This window comes from Capsicum annuum, chromosome 12 (genome assembly GCF_002878395.1).
Source record: "Capsicum annuum cultivar UCD-10X-F1 chromosome 12, UCD10Xv1.1, whole genome shotgun sequence".
NCBI lineage: Eukaryota > Viridiplantae > Streptophyta > Magnoliopsida > Solanales > Solanaceae > Capsicum > Capsicum annuum.
The window spans coordinates 7,794,816-7,811,246 of record NC_061122.1 but is presented as its reverse complement, the minus strand read 5'-3'; the positions used below and the strand labels follow the sequence as shown (position 1 = coordinate 7,811,246).

Sequence of the window (16,431 nt, the reverse complement as noted above, 5' to 3'; positions counted from 1 at the left end):
AAATTATGGAGAGAGAGAGAAAGAGAGTGTGTAGAGGAGACTTAAATGTGTGTAAGTGCAACAAATGGAATACAAGGACAGAAAAAAGGATAAGTCACATCAAATGACACAAGTCTAGAAAATACCCTCTTTCTCTTCACATTAATATCCCCCCACCCCACCCCACCCCCACCCCCACCCCTCCAACCTTACTCAATGAAACCCTAAAAACCATACTTCACACATCCAAACTCCTACACTAGAACAACAATAAGATCCCTCCAAAAACTAAAACCTAACACACCTTTTTGAGAAGACAAACAGTTCGGTGAACTAAAACTTTCATTCTGCACGAAGTCCGAGAAAGGGCCGAACACACCCCTCTTCGAAAGACAAACAGTTCGGTGCACTAAAACTTTCATTCTGCACGAAGTCCGAGAAAGGGCCGAACACACCCCTTCTTCGAAAGACAAACAGTTCAGTGCACTAAAGCTTTTATTCTGCACGAAGTCCGAGAAAGGGCCGAACACACCTTCTTCAAAAGACAGACAATTCGGTGCACTAAAACCTTCATTCCGCATGAAGTCCAAGAAAGGGCCGAACACACTTCCTCCGAAAGACAGACAGTTTAGTGTACTAAAACTTTCATTCTGCACGAAGTCCAAAAGAAAGGGCCGAACACACACCTTCTCCAAAAGACAGACAGTTCAGTACATTAAAACTTTTATTTTGCGCAGAGTTTAGAAAAGGACCGAACAGAACACACCATCTCTCTTCTATAATAAGCACAAGAAAGTCATCATAACAACACACAAAAAGTTCCATTTGCTTTCTCTCCGTCTCCTTAGCCTCTTCTCTTGGGGGACTTCCCTATTTTTTCTCCCTTTTATCCTCACTTACATTCACTTACTAAGTAAAAAAAATCCAAAAGAAATTCAAGAAACACTTTCTTGTGCTTCTCCTAATTATATATATATTGTCACCATCTTTATATGTTTTTGTCCCTTATTATATTTGTTTGACTCTTCATATGGGAGCTAATTAAACATTATTTTCTACTAGTACTAACTACTTATAATTATATTTTTCATTTCAAGAAAACCCTTATATTACTTAGTCTATCTATCTAGCTTGTTCTAAGTTATTTTTCTGTCACTTTCTTTATATATAGTAGTAGCAGATTTTCTTGAAGATTATTAGTCAGAAAAAGAGAGAAGACTCTTTTTAGCAAAAGGAAAAAAGGGTAATCATTTCATCTCTATTTTAGTGTAAAGGAGTTAGTAGTAGTATTTTTGTTTTCTTTATAGTTTTCTGTATGAAAAAGATAGCTTTTTAGCTACACAAGATCCAAGCTTGACTTTTAGTGCTGTAAAAAAGAACAAAAAACAGTAATAAAGGTTTGACCAAAGAGTTCTAGGAGACTATAGTGGCACAAACTTTCAAACAAAAATAAATAAATATATAGTCCTATTATGCTTAATTAAACTATGTTGCTCGGATTCTTCAAGAAAGATGATAGGTGTGTGTCAATTTCTGCAAAAGTAATGTATTTTTCAAGGATCTAATACAAATATGCTATCATTTTGAAAGAGTTCGAGCAACATAACACTTAGGTATTGATAGTTTATTGTTTTCTTTTTCTTTTTTAGTTTGTCATATTGTTCTACTAAGTTATTTGTTTACTTATCTCAAGAAAATGAATTTCAAAGTCTTAATTTTTCTCTAATCTAAGAGTTTAAGTTATACACATGATTTTTTGTAAGAAGTTATTTACACCGTCGTCTCTTTTTTTATATTTTTAAGATTATAGATCATCTCACATACAAATATTTCTTGAATAATTTGATAATGTAAAAAATATTCGTTATACGTATCGATCTTTTTAACTAAAAACACATTTTTTAGCTCGCTATGTAATAATCATATTTTATAATAATATTTCACTGTAACAATCAATAGATAAACTGAAGAGATTATTTTAAAAATTATAAATCTCATATATTTTAAGAAAATTTACAAGTTGATACTATCTTTTAAGACCAAAATATGTATATATATTCTAAACAATTTCTCTAAATATACTAGACGAGGTTCATGAATGAATGAATTTTCAAGCAAGATCTAAGTAGGAGACTAGAATTATTACATCGTAAAAAGTGATAATTATATTTTTTATTAAACAAATACATAAGCTCTTACTTTCATAATTTATTTTCACGGGATCCAATCCCAAAAAATTATAACTTCCAAAGTAAATCTTCTTAATACCATCTGTTAGATGTACTAATAATTGTTTGCTTCCATTCCTAAGCTTTTCATGTTACACGTACACAATTTTATTTTTCTAAATTTTACTAACACTTGGTAAAAAATCAAAAAGTATTTACTTGGTTTGTTATACCAATATTATTCTTCATCTTTGTTCAGGTGTAATAGTATTATTTCACCAAACAACAAATATTCAACAACAAAATCAGGTACTTTTATTACTGTATTTTGTCCCTCCCCTTTGATCTTAGAACATAGAAGAATTTAATGTATTATTTTACATTTTACAACAACAACTACAACAATAAAATACCCAGTGAAAAAGGGTTATTTTAGATCTCAGAATTTTGATTGAAATTTAATTGGATCAAGATTCAAGAATATATACTCATGTTTTTAGTATTTTAAGTCTCTCCAAAGGCAAACATTTTAGTTGATATGAGCTTAAGTTAATTATATATGCTAAATATTGTAAAGAATTTTTATTTTATGAGTGAATTTTAACTTATGATAGAATTAGCTATTAGTAAGATTTATTAGAAGATTTACCTATAATTACCTTAATGATCTAATTGCACAAAGAGTGTTTAAGTTATTTAACTCACACCATTAAATCACTTTTTTATTGGTACATAAATATCATATTAGTTGTTATTTACCTATAAATATTCTTTAGATGATCTGATAATATATCTATATATATACTTAACTTTTAACTCGTTGTATAAGAATCATTCTCAGTACATAGAACTTAAACTTCGATTGATCAATTTATACTTCATTAATTTTCTCATTACCCCATTTTTTTTTTTCTAGGTCTCTTAAGTGAAGCAAAACATCAAGGAAAACAACACAAGAAGCTAGCTATCATCAATGTCATCTTCCTCTTCACTATCGTCAAATTCTCCTTGCGCGGCCTGCAAATTCCTGCGTAGAAAATGCCAGCCAGAATGTACGTTCGCGCCCTACTTCCCTCCTGATCAACCTCAAAAATTCGCGAATGTTCATAAGGTGTTTGGTGCTAGTAATGTGACCAAATTGCTTAACGAATTACAGCCTCATCAACGTGAAGATGCTGTAAATTCGTTAGCATATGAAGCTGATATGAGGCTACGTGATCCTGTTTATGGTTGTGTTGGTGTTATTTCACTCCTTCAACATCAACTTAGGCAACTTCAAATGGACCTTAGTTGTGCTAAATCTGAACTTTCCAAGTACCAAAACCTAGGAGGTATGTGTGTTCAATCTTTATCAACTTTGCGTCTCAGTTTATGTGGTATTGTTCGAATTTTGAGAGTCAAACGAGTCTGAATTCTGAAAACTCAAAGAATGACCAAAATTAAGTTCGACCCTGAAATCTAAATAGTGCCACATAAATCTAAACTCTCCAAGTACCAAAACCTATAGGAGGTACCGTATTCGATCTTTATCAACTTTGTCGTCTCAATTTATGTGGTATTGTTCGAGTTTCGAGAGTCAAACGAGTCTAAATTCTGAAAACTTAAAGAATCCCGTGTCTAAATTCATGACTAAAATTAAGTTCGACCCTTGAAATCTGAATGGTGCCACATAAATCTGAACTCTCCAAGTATCAAAACCTAGGAGGTACGTATTCAATATGTATAAACTTAGTAGTCTCAATTTATATGGTATTATTCGAAGTTTAAGAATCAACCGAGTCTGAAGTCAGAAAAATTAAAGAACCCCGTATCTAAATTCACGAGCAAAATTAAGTTCGACCCTTGAAATTTGAATGGTGCCACATAAATCTGAACTCTCCAAGTACCAAAACTCAGGAGGTAAGTACATATATATTGTTTATCAACACTACATTTTTGTTAGTTACTTTTTGGGTTTGAGTTTATGTGGGTACTGTGGATTTCGAGAGTCAAACGAATTCCAATTCAAAAAACACTTAAAGATATCTACAAAAAAAGACTTTAGACTCACTAAATTGCAATGATGCTACACAAATTAGAAGAGTACTACATTTTTTTAAATTACTTTCTCCGTTTGAATTATACGGTGCTATTATTCAGATTTTGAGAGTTAAACAAGTTTGAATTAAAAAAAAAAATTAAAGATTTCATGTCTAAATTCACCATAAAAACAAATGTTACATTTTTTTGTACTTAGATAGTTGATTTATATTATATTTCAACAAATAGGGCAGAGTTAGGTTGTAGTAAAGTGACTTTCTTTGCTAGAAAATTATACTACTTTATAAATAGGATAGACTTAATTTTTACTATCATATATTATAAACTGTTGATTTCTCTTGATAGAATATTATAGTGTAGCCAAAAAGAAAAAACTCTTGAGTGTGATATTTTAGTATTTTTTTTTTATATAAAAATTTTAATTTTGTTAATGTAAACAGGTATTGCTAGTACTACAACTCATGGACTCTTAGCAGCCGCAGCTGCTGCAGCCGCGAATCACCACCACCAACAATTCAACTTCATGTCTGGAGGTGGTGGTGGCGGTGGCGGTGGTGGGAGAGATCATTCCCACCACCTTTACCACCATCAGTTCTTTCCTCGGGATCAGCAACAACAACAACAACAACACATGTTTCGAGCATTTGAAGGTCATGGAAGTAACAACTTTGACGCGAGTAGCCTTCTTATAGGCCAGCTGAGCCAGTTCCAGCAGCCTAGGGCTGCTAGAGCTGATGGCCGGCGTACGCCGGTAGATCCATCTTAGGTAATTTAGGTTACATATGAGTACTTTATTACATTAAGCATGATGGAATTATGATGGCTAATACTTGTTAATTAGCCCATGCACTAAAGTTTATTATCAACTACTATAACTATTTTTGAGAGACCTAATATTGCGTCAACTTTAATGTTCTCTAATGTTTACTATGATTTTGTGTGTGTTATTAATTAATCTAATATCTTAGACTATACTTCTTGATCATGTGTTAATATTTTCTTTTCCCTAAAAAATCTTGAGGAAAATTTTAGAATAAGAGTGGTGAAAATTTATCCTCAAATTTTTCACATTTTGTTACTTCCTCAGTTCTAAAATATTTATCGTGTTTCTTTTTCGAGAGTCAATTTGATTAAACAAAGCCGCTACAAATATATTTGACTATATATTATCTTTATACCAAATCAGAAGTAACCCTATATATATAGGACTGCTTTTAAGTCAAAACGTAGGATACAACTTTAGGTCAATTTACAGAAAATAATTGCTATTACTAGTACTCTAATATAAAGTAAATTATACTCTTATACTAGTTGAATTTCCTTATATAGTTGGTTTAGTTACACGTGAGATTCATGTATAGAACAGTGCCACCTCGAAAATTAAAGAAAAAGATAGGTCATATTAATTAATCCTAAACTTTAGGGGTTACATAAAAATTAAAAAATCTTTATTATATTAATTTATTGTGATTAAAATATGTTTATTATCTATATATAGTTATGTGATAAAAGTGCATGGAAAAGATATTACTGCTTTAGTATAAACCAAGTGTAATTAATCATCTTTCTAATTTCCATGTGCACTCGATAAATTATTTTTTGAACTAATTCAAATTTAAAAATTAGCTTAAAAGAGACACAAGAATTATTCAAATATAAAAGGTTTAATATATTTAATCACATCCGATGTTGGCACCTTAACACCTCTCGCACTGTCACGATTGGATATTTTGGATAAATCGAATTTTGATATTTTTGCGATCATCTCATCTTAAAAATTAAATTTTATATAACACTAATATCTATAGGAACATTATTTTTTGCACTATTTTGGATGAATTTTTTTTGAATCAAGGGTTTATCAATAACATCTTTTCTATCTTTGAGATAGATGTAAGATCTTCGACTCTACGTACATTATATTCATCTCGAACCTCATTTTGTGAGATCAAATACTAAATACATTGTTACGTTATTGTAATTTAGTACATAGTTACTTGTAAAATATAAAAAAAAATGAAATTATACTTGTAAATAATAATAAATAAATGGAGTAATAAAGATAGGAATAGAACCGCGTGGGGGGGTGGGGGGGCAATGATGATTTGCTAGTAGTTGCAAAGTAATGATGAAAATTTTGTCTTTTTTTGTTATATTAATGCATGCAGAGTCTTAGTAGGGGCAATATACGTCTTCCCCACTGACATTTTATACAGCTGCATGCCTTTTGTCCTCTTTCCCATGTTTTTCCCCTTCACCCATTACTCACATCTCAGTTCGATATTTATTTTGGTGTTTGATTAATTTAAATTTATATAAATAAATTATATTTTGAGATAAAACATCTCTTAATACAGAAAATTTTGGTTACATGATTTAAATTTGAAGGCGTATGATAAAGGTGGTAGAGTTGAGGTTGAGGAGTAATGGCGGAGTTAGAATATTTATCAAGGGGGTTTATAAGTGAATATACGAACTAATCAAAGAGGGTTCAACATCTTATATATATATAAAAAATAATTTTAATCATGCATATATAACATAATTTTTTGTCGAATGGGATTCGGATGATTCCCCTCTCGGCAAAGGGTAGCTCCGCCCCTGTTGAGAAGGATCATAATTATTTTCGAGAATCAATTCGATTTCATGTCAGGTAGTTCGACTACTGAGGTCATTCACCTTGTGAGGAGATTAGTGGAGCAATTTAAGAAGAGGAAAAAATACATTGATCTAAAATATAGGAAGGAAAGATCAATGTATGATTGTAGATCCTTTTTCCTACCTCGTAAAGATAGAAAGACTGTTTTCATAAGATCGATCACCCTCGACTCAAGTGACTCATATCGAAAATATTGTTGAGAGGTTTGGGTAGGGAGGGTGGGGGTGCGGGGTAGGGTTCTATGATGCACATTCTTAGGCGTAAATATTGTGGCCTAAATAGCAGTATAATAAGTTTCATGCATGCATGTTCTACGGGAGAAAAGAATAAAAAGCAAACCTTTTGAATTTACTAATTAATTAACACTCTCTTTTGGTTTTTAAGCCCTTTTAATTAATGAAGTATACAAAATGTTTTAACTTATACACTGACTGAATCTTGAAAATAAAAAAAATATATATAAAAATTGACTGACTCAATTGATTAATTAGTATGCTCTTATTGCCACATTCATATTGAAATCTTAAAAAATACATTATTTTTAAAGAATTCATCACGAATTTATAAATATTTTTAAAGAATTCAAGTAGTAGAATTATAATAGTGCTTTTTACGACAATTATTTTGCAATTGCTAAAGTCCAACCAACAACAAAATCTAGTAGGGACAGCTAACTTCGTCTTGATCCTCCTTTTATTTTTTTTTTGGTACACATATTAAAAGTTTGAAGTAAATTAAAGTATATTTTAAAAAATAAAATTGGTTATAAATGTCTTAGGTTTAAATCTCAATCGAGGCAAAAGAAGTGTATTAGGTGATTTCCTTTTTTTTTTTTTTAATTTTGATAGACACATAGTTATTCAACACTCACGTGGCTAGGTATCTCATCATTCATCATTCATCATTCATCGCTTCTCATGAAATTAGTTGAGATACGTGTATGTAGATTCAAACACCACAATTATTTATTTATTTTAATTGAAAAGGATAGTGTCTTATAAAAGAGGATGCAAGTAGTTATGTAAAAAATTTGGTGGTGAAAGGAAAATTAAAGATCCAACTAAATAATAAGTAGTACTGATTTCCATGTTACAGTATATAGTTATAAGTCATTTCTAACATTTGTTACTATTTATTATTATTGATTGAACTTGGTATCAATAATTGTCCTCCTCTCAGCCTATTTATGATATGATAATAAATCCCATATGAACGTCGTCCTACAAAGACATATGTACAAAATAGACATAAAAACAAAGTTAGATAATATGTACTCCCTCTCCATTCACTTTTACCTATCACACTTCATATCAATACTTTTAAAAATATATTTTTTAATTATATTAATATGAATATAATGGCAGAATGTAGTAGTATTTTCGTGTAATTCTCGAAAATCTAAATTTAAAATTCAGAATATTAAAATAATCTAAGTAAGCTCAAACAATCTGGAGAAAGAGAACTCCCCATGTCTGGGAACTCACAATCGATAGAGGGGCTAGCCACAGAAAGTCCAGAAGTCGCTTGATTCTCTTCCATAATCTCATCGATTTTTTACTTCGCAATAACTCGAAATTTAATCCCATAGAGATGATAAATCTTTGACCTGTAAATTCAATGAATGAATATTGCGTCAATAGAGTAAGTTGAATTATAATGATTCATCCATCGTTAATTAACAATTTCTCATTCAAACTCTATGTCTGAATAGAGATCATAATATTAATAGTATATATATATATATATATATATATATATATATATTAGTCGAGATTTAATACAAATCAATTCATAAATAGAAATGAAAGGCATATCCCGAGAGAAGCGCAGCTTACGAAGCCAAAAGGGGGGAATTGGTAAAATGCATTTATTTCGGGTTGTCCCTCTGAATCTCATACTGCTAACCCCACTTCCCCACCCCCCCCACACACAACCCACCACCCCACCCCATAAATATTTATTTATATTTAAGATTTATATCAAATTAAACAAATTAACATTAATGATTATATATATTTTTTAAATTTAAACTGCATGCTACTTACTTATGGTGTATACATAAATTAGGTAGGAAATTGAGATTTTCAGTAAGAGTTTCAAAATATGATAAAAGTTAAATAAAGAAATTAAGAAGGTCCAACAATCTATTATATATATAGAGAGAGTATTTTTTTGACCGAATGAGATTCAGATGAATCCTCCTCTCCACTTGGTTTATCCATGTTATCAGGTGTGGAGTGACCCTTAAATCAAGCGGTTCATCCTCACTCTCTTCAACGGAAAACTAAATATACCATATTTATATGGTTAAAATTATTTTATGTATATATAGTAAATGTTGAACCCCTTCTGATAGTTTGTACGTTGACTTCTGAAAGCTTGTATGTTTACTTCTGAATTAATGAAAATTTTAACTCTGCCACAGTATGTTACACCTTCTACTCGCCCTTAATCTCAAATAAGTTTTATCAATCGACAATATATCATTAATCTTCATTGACAAAAAAAAAAAAAGGACAGCTCGGTGCACTAAAGTTATCGCTATACGCGGTGTTCGGGAAAGAGCCCCACCGCTAGGGTGTATCGTACGCAGCCTTACCTTGCATTTCTACTAGAGATTGTTTTCAAGGCTTGAACCCATGACCTCCTGATCGCATGACTATTTACATAGTGAGAATTCTTCATAATTTAATTAGTTTTATAATATATTGGTTTTAACTAAGCCTGCTAATTCTTCATAATTTAGCAATTACTGCTCATTTTCCTACTCCCCCACCCACCCCATCCCACCCCACCCCACCCCACCCCCACTCACCACTTCTGCAATAGCATTAATTGGACAATGCCAACACAAACAACTGATTTTTCTCAATTGTTATAGTCAGAATTGACTAATCCTATATAGTATATATTTACTGTATTTTTTCTGAACAAACAAACAATGAATAATTCTTTCAGAAGAACAAGTCTATACCTACATATGCTCTCTCTTTACATTGACTATTCTATTCCCCTTCTATTTTTCTTCTTGAAGTTTGAGATATATATATATATATGTATGAATTTAAATAATATAAATAATTTTCATATCATCAAGTTATATATATATACTTGTATAATAGTTTGAGTGCATTCCCTTTCTGATAAGTTATATGTATATATTATAATAAATTTGATGATGTAATGAATTGTTTATACTGATTTATATTTCTCGTATATTCTTCAAAAATGACGACGCATGTTTGTCGAGTCATTTAAAATAAAGTAGTATATTTTTTTAAAATTCAACACGAATTTGACATCAGTTTTGAAAAGTCTGAACAACATATAGATACAAGTAATCAAGGGTGGACCTATAACCAAATTTCTGGTGCTCCGATATCCATTAAATTTGATGCAGATTAGATATAATTATATTAAAAAGTGTATAAAATCTGGTATAAAACTTAGAAAAGCACCCAGTAAGCCAAGAAGATACTTGAATGTTTTAGTGAAAGCCAGGGCGGAGACACCTTATGGTCAGGGGTTCACCCGAATCATCTTCAGTGAAAAATTATACTATTTATATATACTTAAAATTATTTTTTATGTATATATAATTGATGTTGAACCCCCTCGACTAGCTCATGTGCCTACTTCTTTCGATTTTAAACCCTCTTATAAAATATTCTGGCTACACCACTACTTAAAGCTTTGGATGTTAATATGTATATTCAAACCTTCCATGCAGCCACGATCCCTAAATTCTGAATTTGCCGCTCCGGATAATGTACTCCCATGAAACCTAATATTGCACACCTACCTAAATATATGTGGAGAAAAAAAATGAGTCTCCCAAAAAGGTGCTTTTAATTTGTTTATCTGTTTCTGTGTGAATGAGAAAACAATGTATCATCAATTAGGATTTTCAGAAGGAACATCTCTTACACATTATTTACTTCTCTTATTTCTATCTCTCTTCATTAAATTATCACTTTACTATACATACCTTTTGCCCCCTCTTATTTCTCTTTCTTGATTTCATTTTCTCTTTTGAAGAATATTAGTACTATGCACACAGTAGTGTCAAAACATATGTGTACCCTAAATTCAAATGTTACTGCCCTTTTTAAACAGGGTTTATAGAGCAAACTTGTATGTATTGACAGTGTACATCCTTAGTGCATTCAAGAATGTAACTTAGTGGTTAATGAAGTAGGTTGACAGTTATGAGGTTCGATTTTCAGGTTTAAAGATTAGCAAAGATAAAATTAATAAGGTGTCGTTTGATAGAGTGTATTAAAAATAATAAGCATGCATTAGGCTTGCGTATTAATTAGTATTTTGTTTGGTACTTTTTTAAATTATGTATATGTAATGCTTGCATTAGTTAAACACTTTACTATGTATTGAGGGGTGTATTACTAATACTTCAAAATCTATCGTATTAGTAATGCAATGAATCCTGATGTATGCATTAACATGCATGATTAAAGATACAATTATCCCTCAAAGTTTTTTCCACCGTATTTATGAAGAGTATTTTTGAAAATAAATATCTTTTTTTAAAAATTATGCAATTCATATTATTTTTAATACACGAAATCAAACACTCCATAACAAGAATGCAAGCATAGTTAACACATGCATAACTAATACAAGTATTGCTAATGCATCATATTTTGCATTATTCTTATACATCCTACCAAATGGTTCCTAAGTGCATGTTCAGTATGAGGAAAAATATTTCTCATCATAGAAAATATTTTTTAGAAATACAAATGAGTTTCTTAATTATTTTTTTGTGTTTGATACGTTAACCCAAAAAAAATATATTAAAAATATTTGTGTATAATTTAGACTTGCTAGCTAGGAGAGATGGGTGGATTGTAAGGGTATGGGTGGTGGGGATGTAAAGCTACATGGTGAGAGTGAAAATGAATTGATCGAGGTGTGTTGGAGGATGAAGAGGATACAATCAACGTGAAATATTACTTGTGAAACTTGTTTTTCCTACTTTCACACGAGAAATCATTTTTAAGAAATTTGTTTTCCTAGAAAAAATATTTTCTATAATAAATTTGATCAATTAAACATTGAACAATTTGAAAATATTTCCCTCCTTACCAAACACACACTACAACAACAATGACAACGACATATCCGGTGAGTCCACAAGTGGCTTTTGCAGCGAGTATAGTGCGTGCAGACTTTAATTATCACTACCTCGTGAAAGCAGAAAGACTGCTTATGAAGGATCCTCTACTCGAATACAACAAATCAAAGTAAGTATGCAACGAGAATCGTACCAAACACACTGTTTATGAAAGATCCTCTACTCGAGTACGGCAAATCAAACCGTGTCAAACACACTTTGTTACAATTCTTTTGGGAGATTGGCTACAACTTGTACTTCCCTTACTATACACAACATAGTTTTTTCTACTGACTATAATACTATACATGTACCTGTTTTTTTTATTTGACTTTCTCACTTTTTGGTCAACAATATTAACTTTGTTGACTTTACCATTCTTTAGCTTCTATTTTTTTTTTTTTTTAACTTATTTCTATTTTCAGCAACTTTTTTTTCTCTCCTATTTTTTCAGGAACTATTTTAGTTGAAAAACTCTACAGTATATATGCCTAAACAGTTTCTTCTTTTCTCCAAAGGTTATTTACATTATTTTCTAAAGATTTATGGAAAAAAAGAAGATGAAGAAATTAATATCTCTACACACACACACACACCAAAAAAGAAATAGTAAAGAATATATTTTGTTGTCAAATAACAAAAATTAGTTGGTAATTCTATTTAAAATTGGATTGACAAAATATTATGGTAGCTACGAGGTATTTAACGATAAGTTAGTGACATTTCATAGTTAATTCATGTTTTTTTCTGTGGTAACATAGCGATTTGCGTCTTTTTTTTTTTGTCTATTATCTTCATTTTAGTCTAGGGTATTTGTGTATATTTTATTTTTAAATTAATAGGACATGTGATTTGTAGGTATTAAACAAAAATAATACATGTTGTTAGTACAAAATACAAGGTGATAAAAGTTTCCCTTTACAAATAAGTAAATCCCCTTCGAAGACTACATTTTTTTTTTTAGCTACCCAAAAAAAATGTGCGTGTATAGTATTGTAGATGTATACACATGCTTGTTGTTGAGTGAGAATAATATTTGGTTAATTCTGCATCGAGGTGTGTTTTAATGCAAAGAGAGTGGTATTTTATGACGGTAAAGGGAATTGATCAAGTAAAGTTGATGTATGAAACATGTAAAACAAATAATAGTTTTGGCGTGCTTTTGTCCATTAACTCGTACTATTATACATCAAATATCATAAAGATGTAGTATGCTAGTTAACTTTTGCTAAAAGACCTGTTTAAGTAGATGACTCGCTGGACGATCAGAGATTCAGAGTGGGATTTTTTGGAAAAAAGAATAGAAAAGAAGGAATATGGGAAGAGAGGAGGAGCCCAAAACCAAAGGAAAAAAACATTGATAATCACCATTAAATGATATAAAAGACAGTTTTTTTTTCTAAGTTTTTGATTAAACTCACACAAAAACTATATTATTATGTGAGTTGCTTTATGCACTAGGAATTCTACTGCCTCTGATATTTGAAGATTTTCTCCCAGTAGTTGTGCCATTTTTGCCTGAATTACCAGAATCTTGATGGATTTCCTGTCATTTGAACAATCAAATTAAGAACATTTTTTTACGTAAACCGCGAAAACGGGTTGCGGGAGATCAATATATACAATTGCCAGAAAATATATACATATTTTTGGTATTGATATACATAAAATATACTATTTTGATACATAACAGGCCCAATCAATTTTAAACCATTCTACATTTTGGCAAGGACCACTAGCCAGACCAGTCAAGTCAATTGGGTTGAATTAATATGGGCCATGGGGCAGGCTATGGATATTAGTTGCACCTGACTTCAACACCAGAGGCCCAGCCCAATTTAGTTTCACATTGAAGTTCTCATTGTCTTTTAAATATTTTACGTCAATAGGGATGGAGCTACAATTCTACATACGAATCCGGTACAACCAAATATATTTGATCCATACCATGTTTGAAGCTAAAAGATTCTCTAGACGTATAAATATCTCATTCAAAACCCATTAACACTATGTATATGATGGTCTGATTAATTTATACTTTAATGCACCATGTGAATTAATAACATGAGTTGATTAAAAAATCAAATACACTTACCATGTGCTTGTGAGCCAAATTTGCTGAAATTCTTGAAATGTGCCTTCCAAAACCAGGGCTCTCATTCATTGAACCATTCAACTTTGTCTTGTTAATATCCTTTTCTTCATGAATTGACTTCCTAGCATTCAAGAACTTGTCCACCATTTTGCTGCCAAGAACTTGTGTTGTGCCATTCCCATGTTGAGGTTTTGTACTAGTTGTACTAATCTCTTGTTGTCGTCCACGCGTTACACTGGGGGAACAAGATTGTCGTCTCATTGGTTTTGTAGATGGTAGTGACGATGAAGTAGAAGAAGATGACGATGATGATGATACTGGCCTTTGGTTAGTTGATTGGTTAGGCCGGCCCCTATTAGCTGACAGGGACCGGTCTGTTCTGAGGTTAGTTGGGGTCTCATTAGAAAATCCTGGGAACTGAGCTCCCAGGATTTTTGGCCTTCCAGCAGGGGACACTCCCCTGCTTTTAGGCCTAGTGGTATTCAAAGACGACTCCATTCCCAATGTTTTTGATAAATTGGAAGCTAGGAAATTAAGACTTGCATCTTTTTGCTTTGTTGTTCTTGTTGCATTTGATGGCAATGTGTTTGATCTTTCTTTATTATCATTGCTAGTGTTGGATTTGATCATTGTTATTGTTGTTGTTGCTGAAAATCTTGTGTTCTTCTTCTCTATTGATGATGCACTTTGTTTTACAATTTGTTTTGGTTTTGTATTAGGTGATGCTGATCTTGTAAGAGTACTTCTTGTTTTGGCAGCCCCCGTCTTGTCAGTGAACTGTTGTACATTCAGAACACTGTATATCAGTCATTCTCTATGACAATATTTCACTGTAACTATCATATTTTTGGTTGAAATCGATTTTTCATGTTATGTTATATCATACACATAATACATAACCAGACGCTCAATCTTGATTTCAACCGGCAATTAAGCACTCCTTTGAATATGCACATCTAGACACTTCAACTCGTCTCCATTATTGCGTCGATTGAACACTTCAACTTATTAAATAATTATCTAGCCACCTCCAAAATATATGTGTCACGTCAAAGTTGAGTGTCCACGAGATATAACAAGTTGAAGTGTCAAGTTGCCATTGAGATCAAGTTGAGGCGCCTAGATGTGCATTCTCATTGTTGGAGTGCTTACTTGACAGCTAAGGCCAAGTTTGAGTGTCTACTTACATATTATGCATATAGTATATGTTCTCTATAACAACATTTTGCTATACCAGCAAGAAAATATTCGGACAAACGACGCTGTTACAGAGAGGTTTCACTATATATAAAACTTGATCATACCCTTGATAGAGTGACAACTGGTTGAATAATTGGGATCTCTTTCTGAATGACTAGTTCTGGATCATTGGCTTCCATGTCAAGAGATGGAAACAAAGGCGTAGCTGGAGGCGTTTTCAACCTTCCATTAAAAAATTCAAGAATGAGTACGAAATAAAAATACTGTAAGAACGGAATTCTTTGTTTTGTAATGGATAGTTAGATTGAACCAAACCTATATGTTTCAATACATGCATTCGGTCCATATTATCTGTCTTTTAAGGTTTTTGCATGCTGACAAACTCAGCGCGAACTAATTACAGAGTGCAAGTGTGCAACGACATCATCAAAGTACATTGAATTTTACCAGTCATAGTCATTCTTTCCGGTTTCATTGCTCATCAAGTAATAATCCAATCCCACTTGACCTTTCTTGGTAGAAGCCATTCTGTATAGTGCATAATTCCCTACAAGAAAACAACAATTCCGAATAAGTTAGGATCGACTATATGAATTTAACAGCTAAAAATGTCTATATATACTACCATTTGCCTCGAATTCATCAGGGACCGGGAGAAGAAGGCTAGCTAGATCATTCTTTTCGCGCTTATACATGTCCCTAAACAAAACGAGATCTTCATCTCTGTTCATGTTTCTTGATTATATCACTATCAGAAATTCCACGATCGAACTACCAAAAGAAAATAGAATGTACTAGAAATCAAAGGTCTAAATCAAGTCTATAATACTTGGAATTATTAAATTTTAAGTGTTGCTATTTGGCCGGCTAATACAAAGGAAATGTTCCAAATAGAGAATGATAAATAAGAAGTGGAAATTAACATTTGTTAATAATGTTTTTGTACATTTGTCATTTGGCATCAGTTTGTTTGTTGCAGGCCTTGCTGAGTTTAAGTGCTTTCAATCGGGTGTGTGAATCTTCACTGATTATGTTATTATTTTATTTAAATTGATATTGTATGTTTTACCAACATGGGTTGTGGGCAACGGATGGGGCTGCTCCACCCTTAACCAGAGTCAAGGATTCGACCCTGGGCACGGAGAAAACTCTGTTG

The 16,431-nt window shown here is 31.9% G+C and overlaps 2 protein-coding genes across 3 annotated transcripts; one reads left to right on the top strand and one right to left on the bottom strand.

Moving 5' to 3' along the window:
- Window positions 1–201: 201 nt before the first annotated feature.
- Window positions 202–5,167, top strand: LOC107851888 (protein ASYMMETRIC LEAVES 2). Of its 2 annotated transcripts, XM_016696978.2 has the most exons (4): window positions 202–1,222; window positions 2,407–2,456; window positions 3,064–3,478; window positions 4,628–5,167. In XM_016696978.2, the coding sequence occupies exons 3-4, from the start codon at window positions 3,121–3,123 to the stop codon at window positions 4,951–4,953; spliced, it is 684 nt and encodes a 227-aa protein (XP_016552464.1). In that variant the 5' UTR covers window positions 202–1,222; window positions 2,407–2,456; window positions 3,064–3,120; the 3' UTR covers window positions 4,954–5,167. The 2 variants fall into 2 exon arrangements, with proteins under 2 accessions (XP_016552464.1, XP_047256640.1); XM_047400684.1 differs by lacking the exon at window positions 2,407–2,456.
- An 8,869-nt stretch (window positions 5,168–14,036) lies between these two features.
- Window positions 14,037–16,037, bottom strand: LOC107850026 (uncharacterized protein DDB_G0271670). Its single transcript, XM_016694514.2, has 4 exons — window positions 15,901–16,037; window positions 15,723–15,822; window positions 15,380–15,497; window positions 14,037–14,852 (listed from the first exon to the last, which is right to left on the bottom strand). The coding sequence occupies exons 1-4, from the start codon at window positions 16,004–16,006 to the stop codon at window positions 14,037–14,039; spliced, it is 1,140 nt and encodes a 379-aa protein (XP_016550000.2). The 5' UTR covers window positions 16,007–16,037.
- Between the last annotated feature and the right edge of the window lie 394 nt (window positions 16,038–16,431).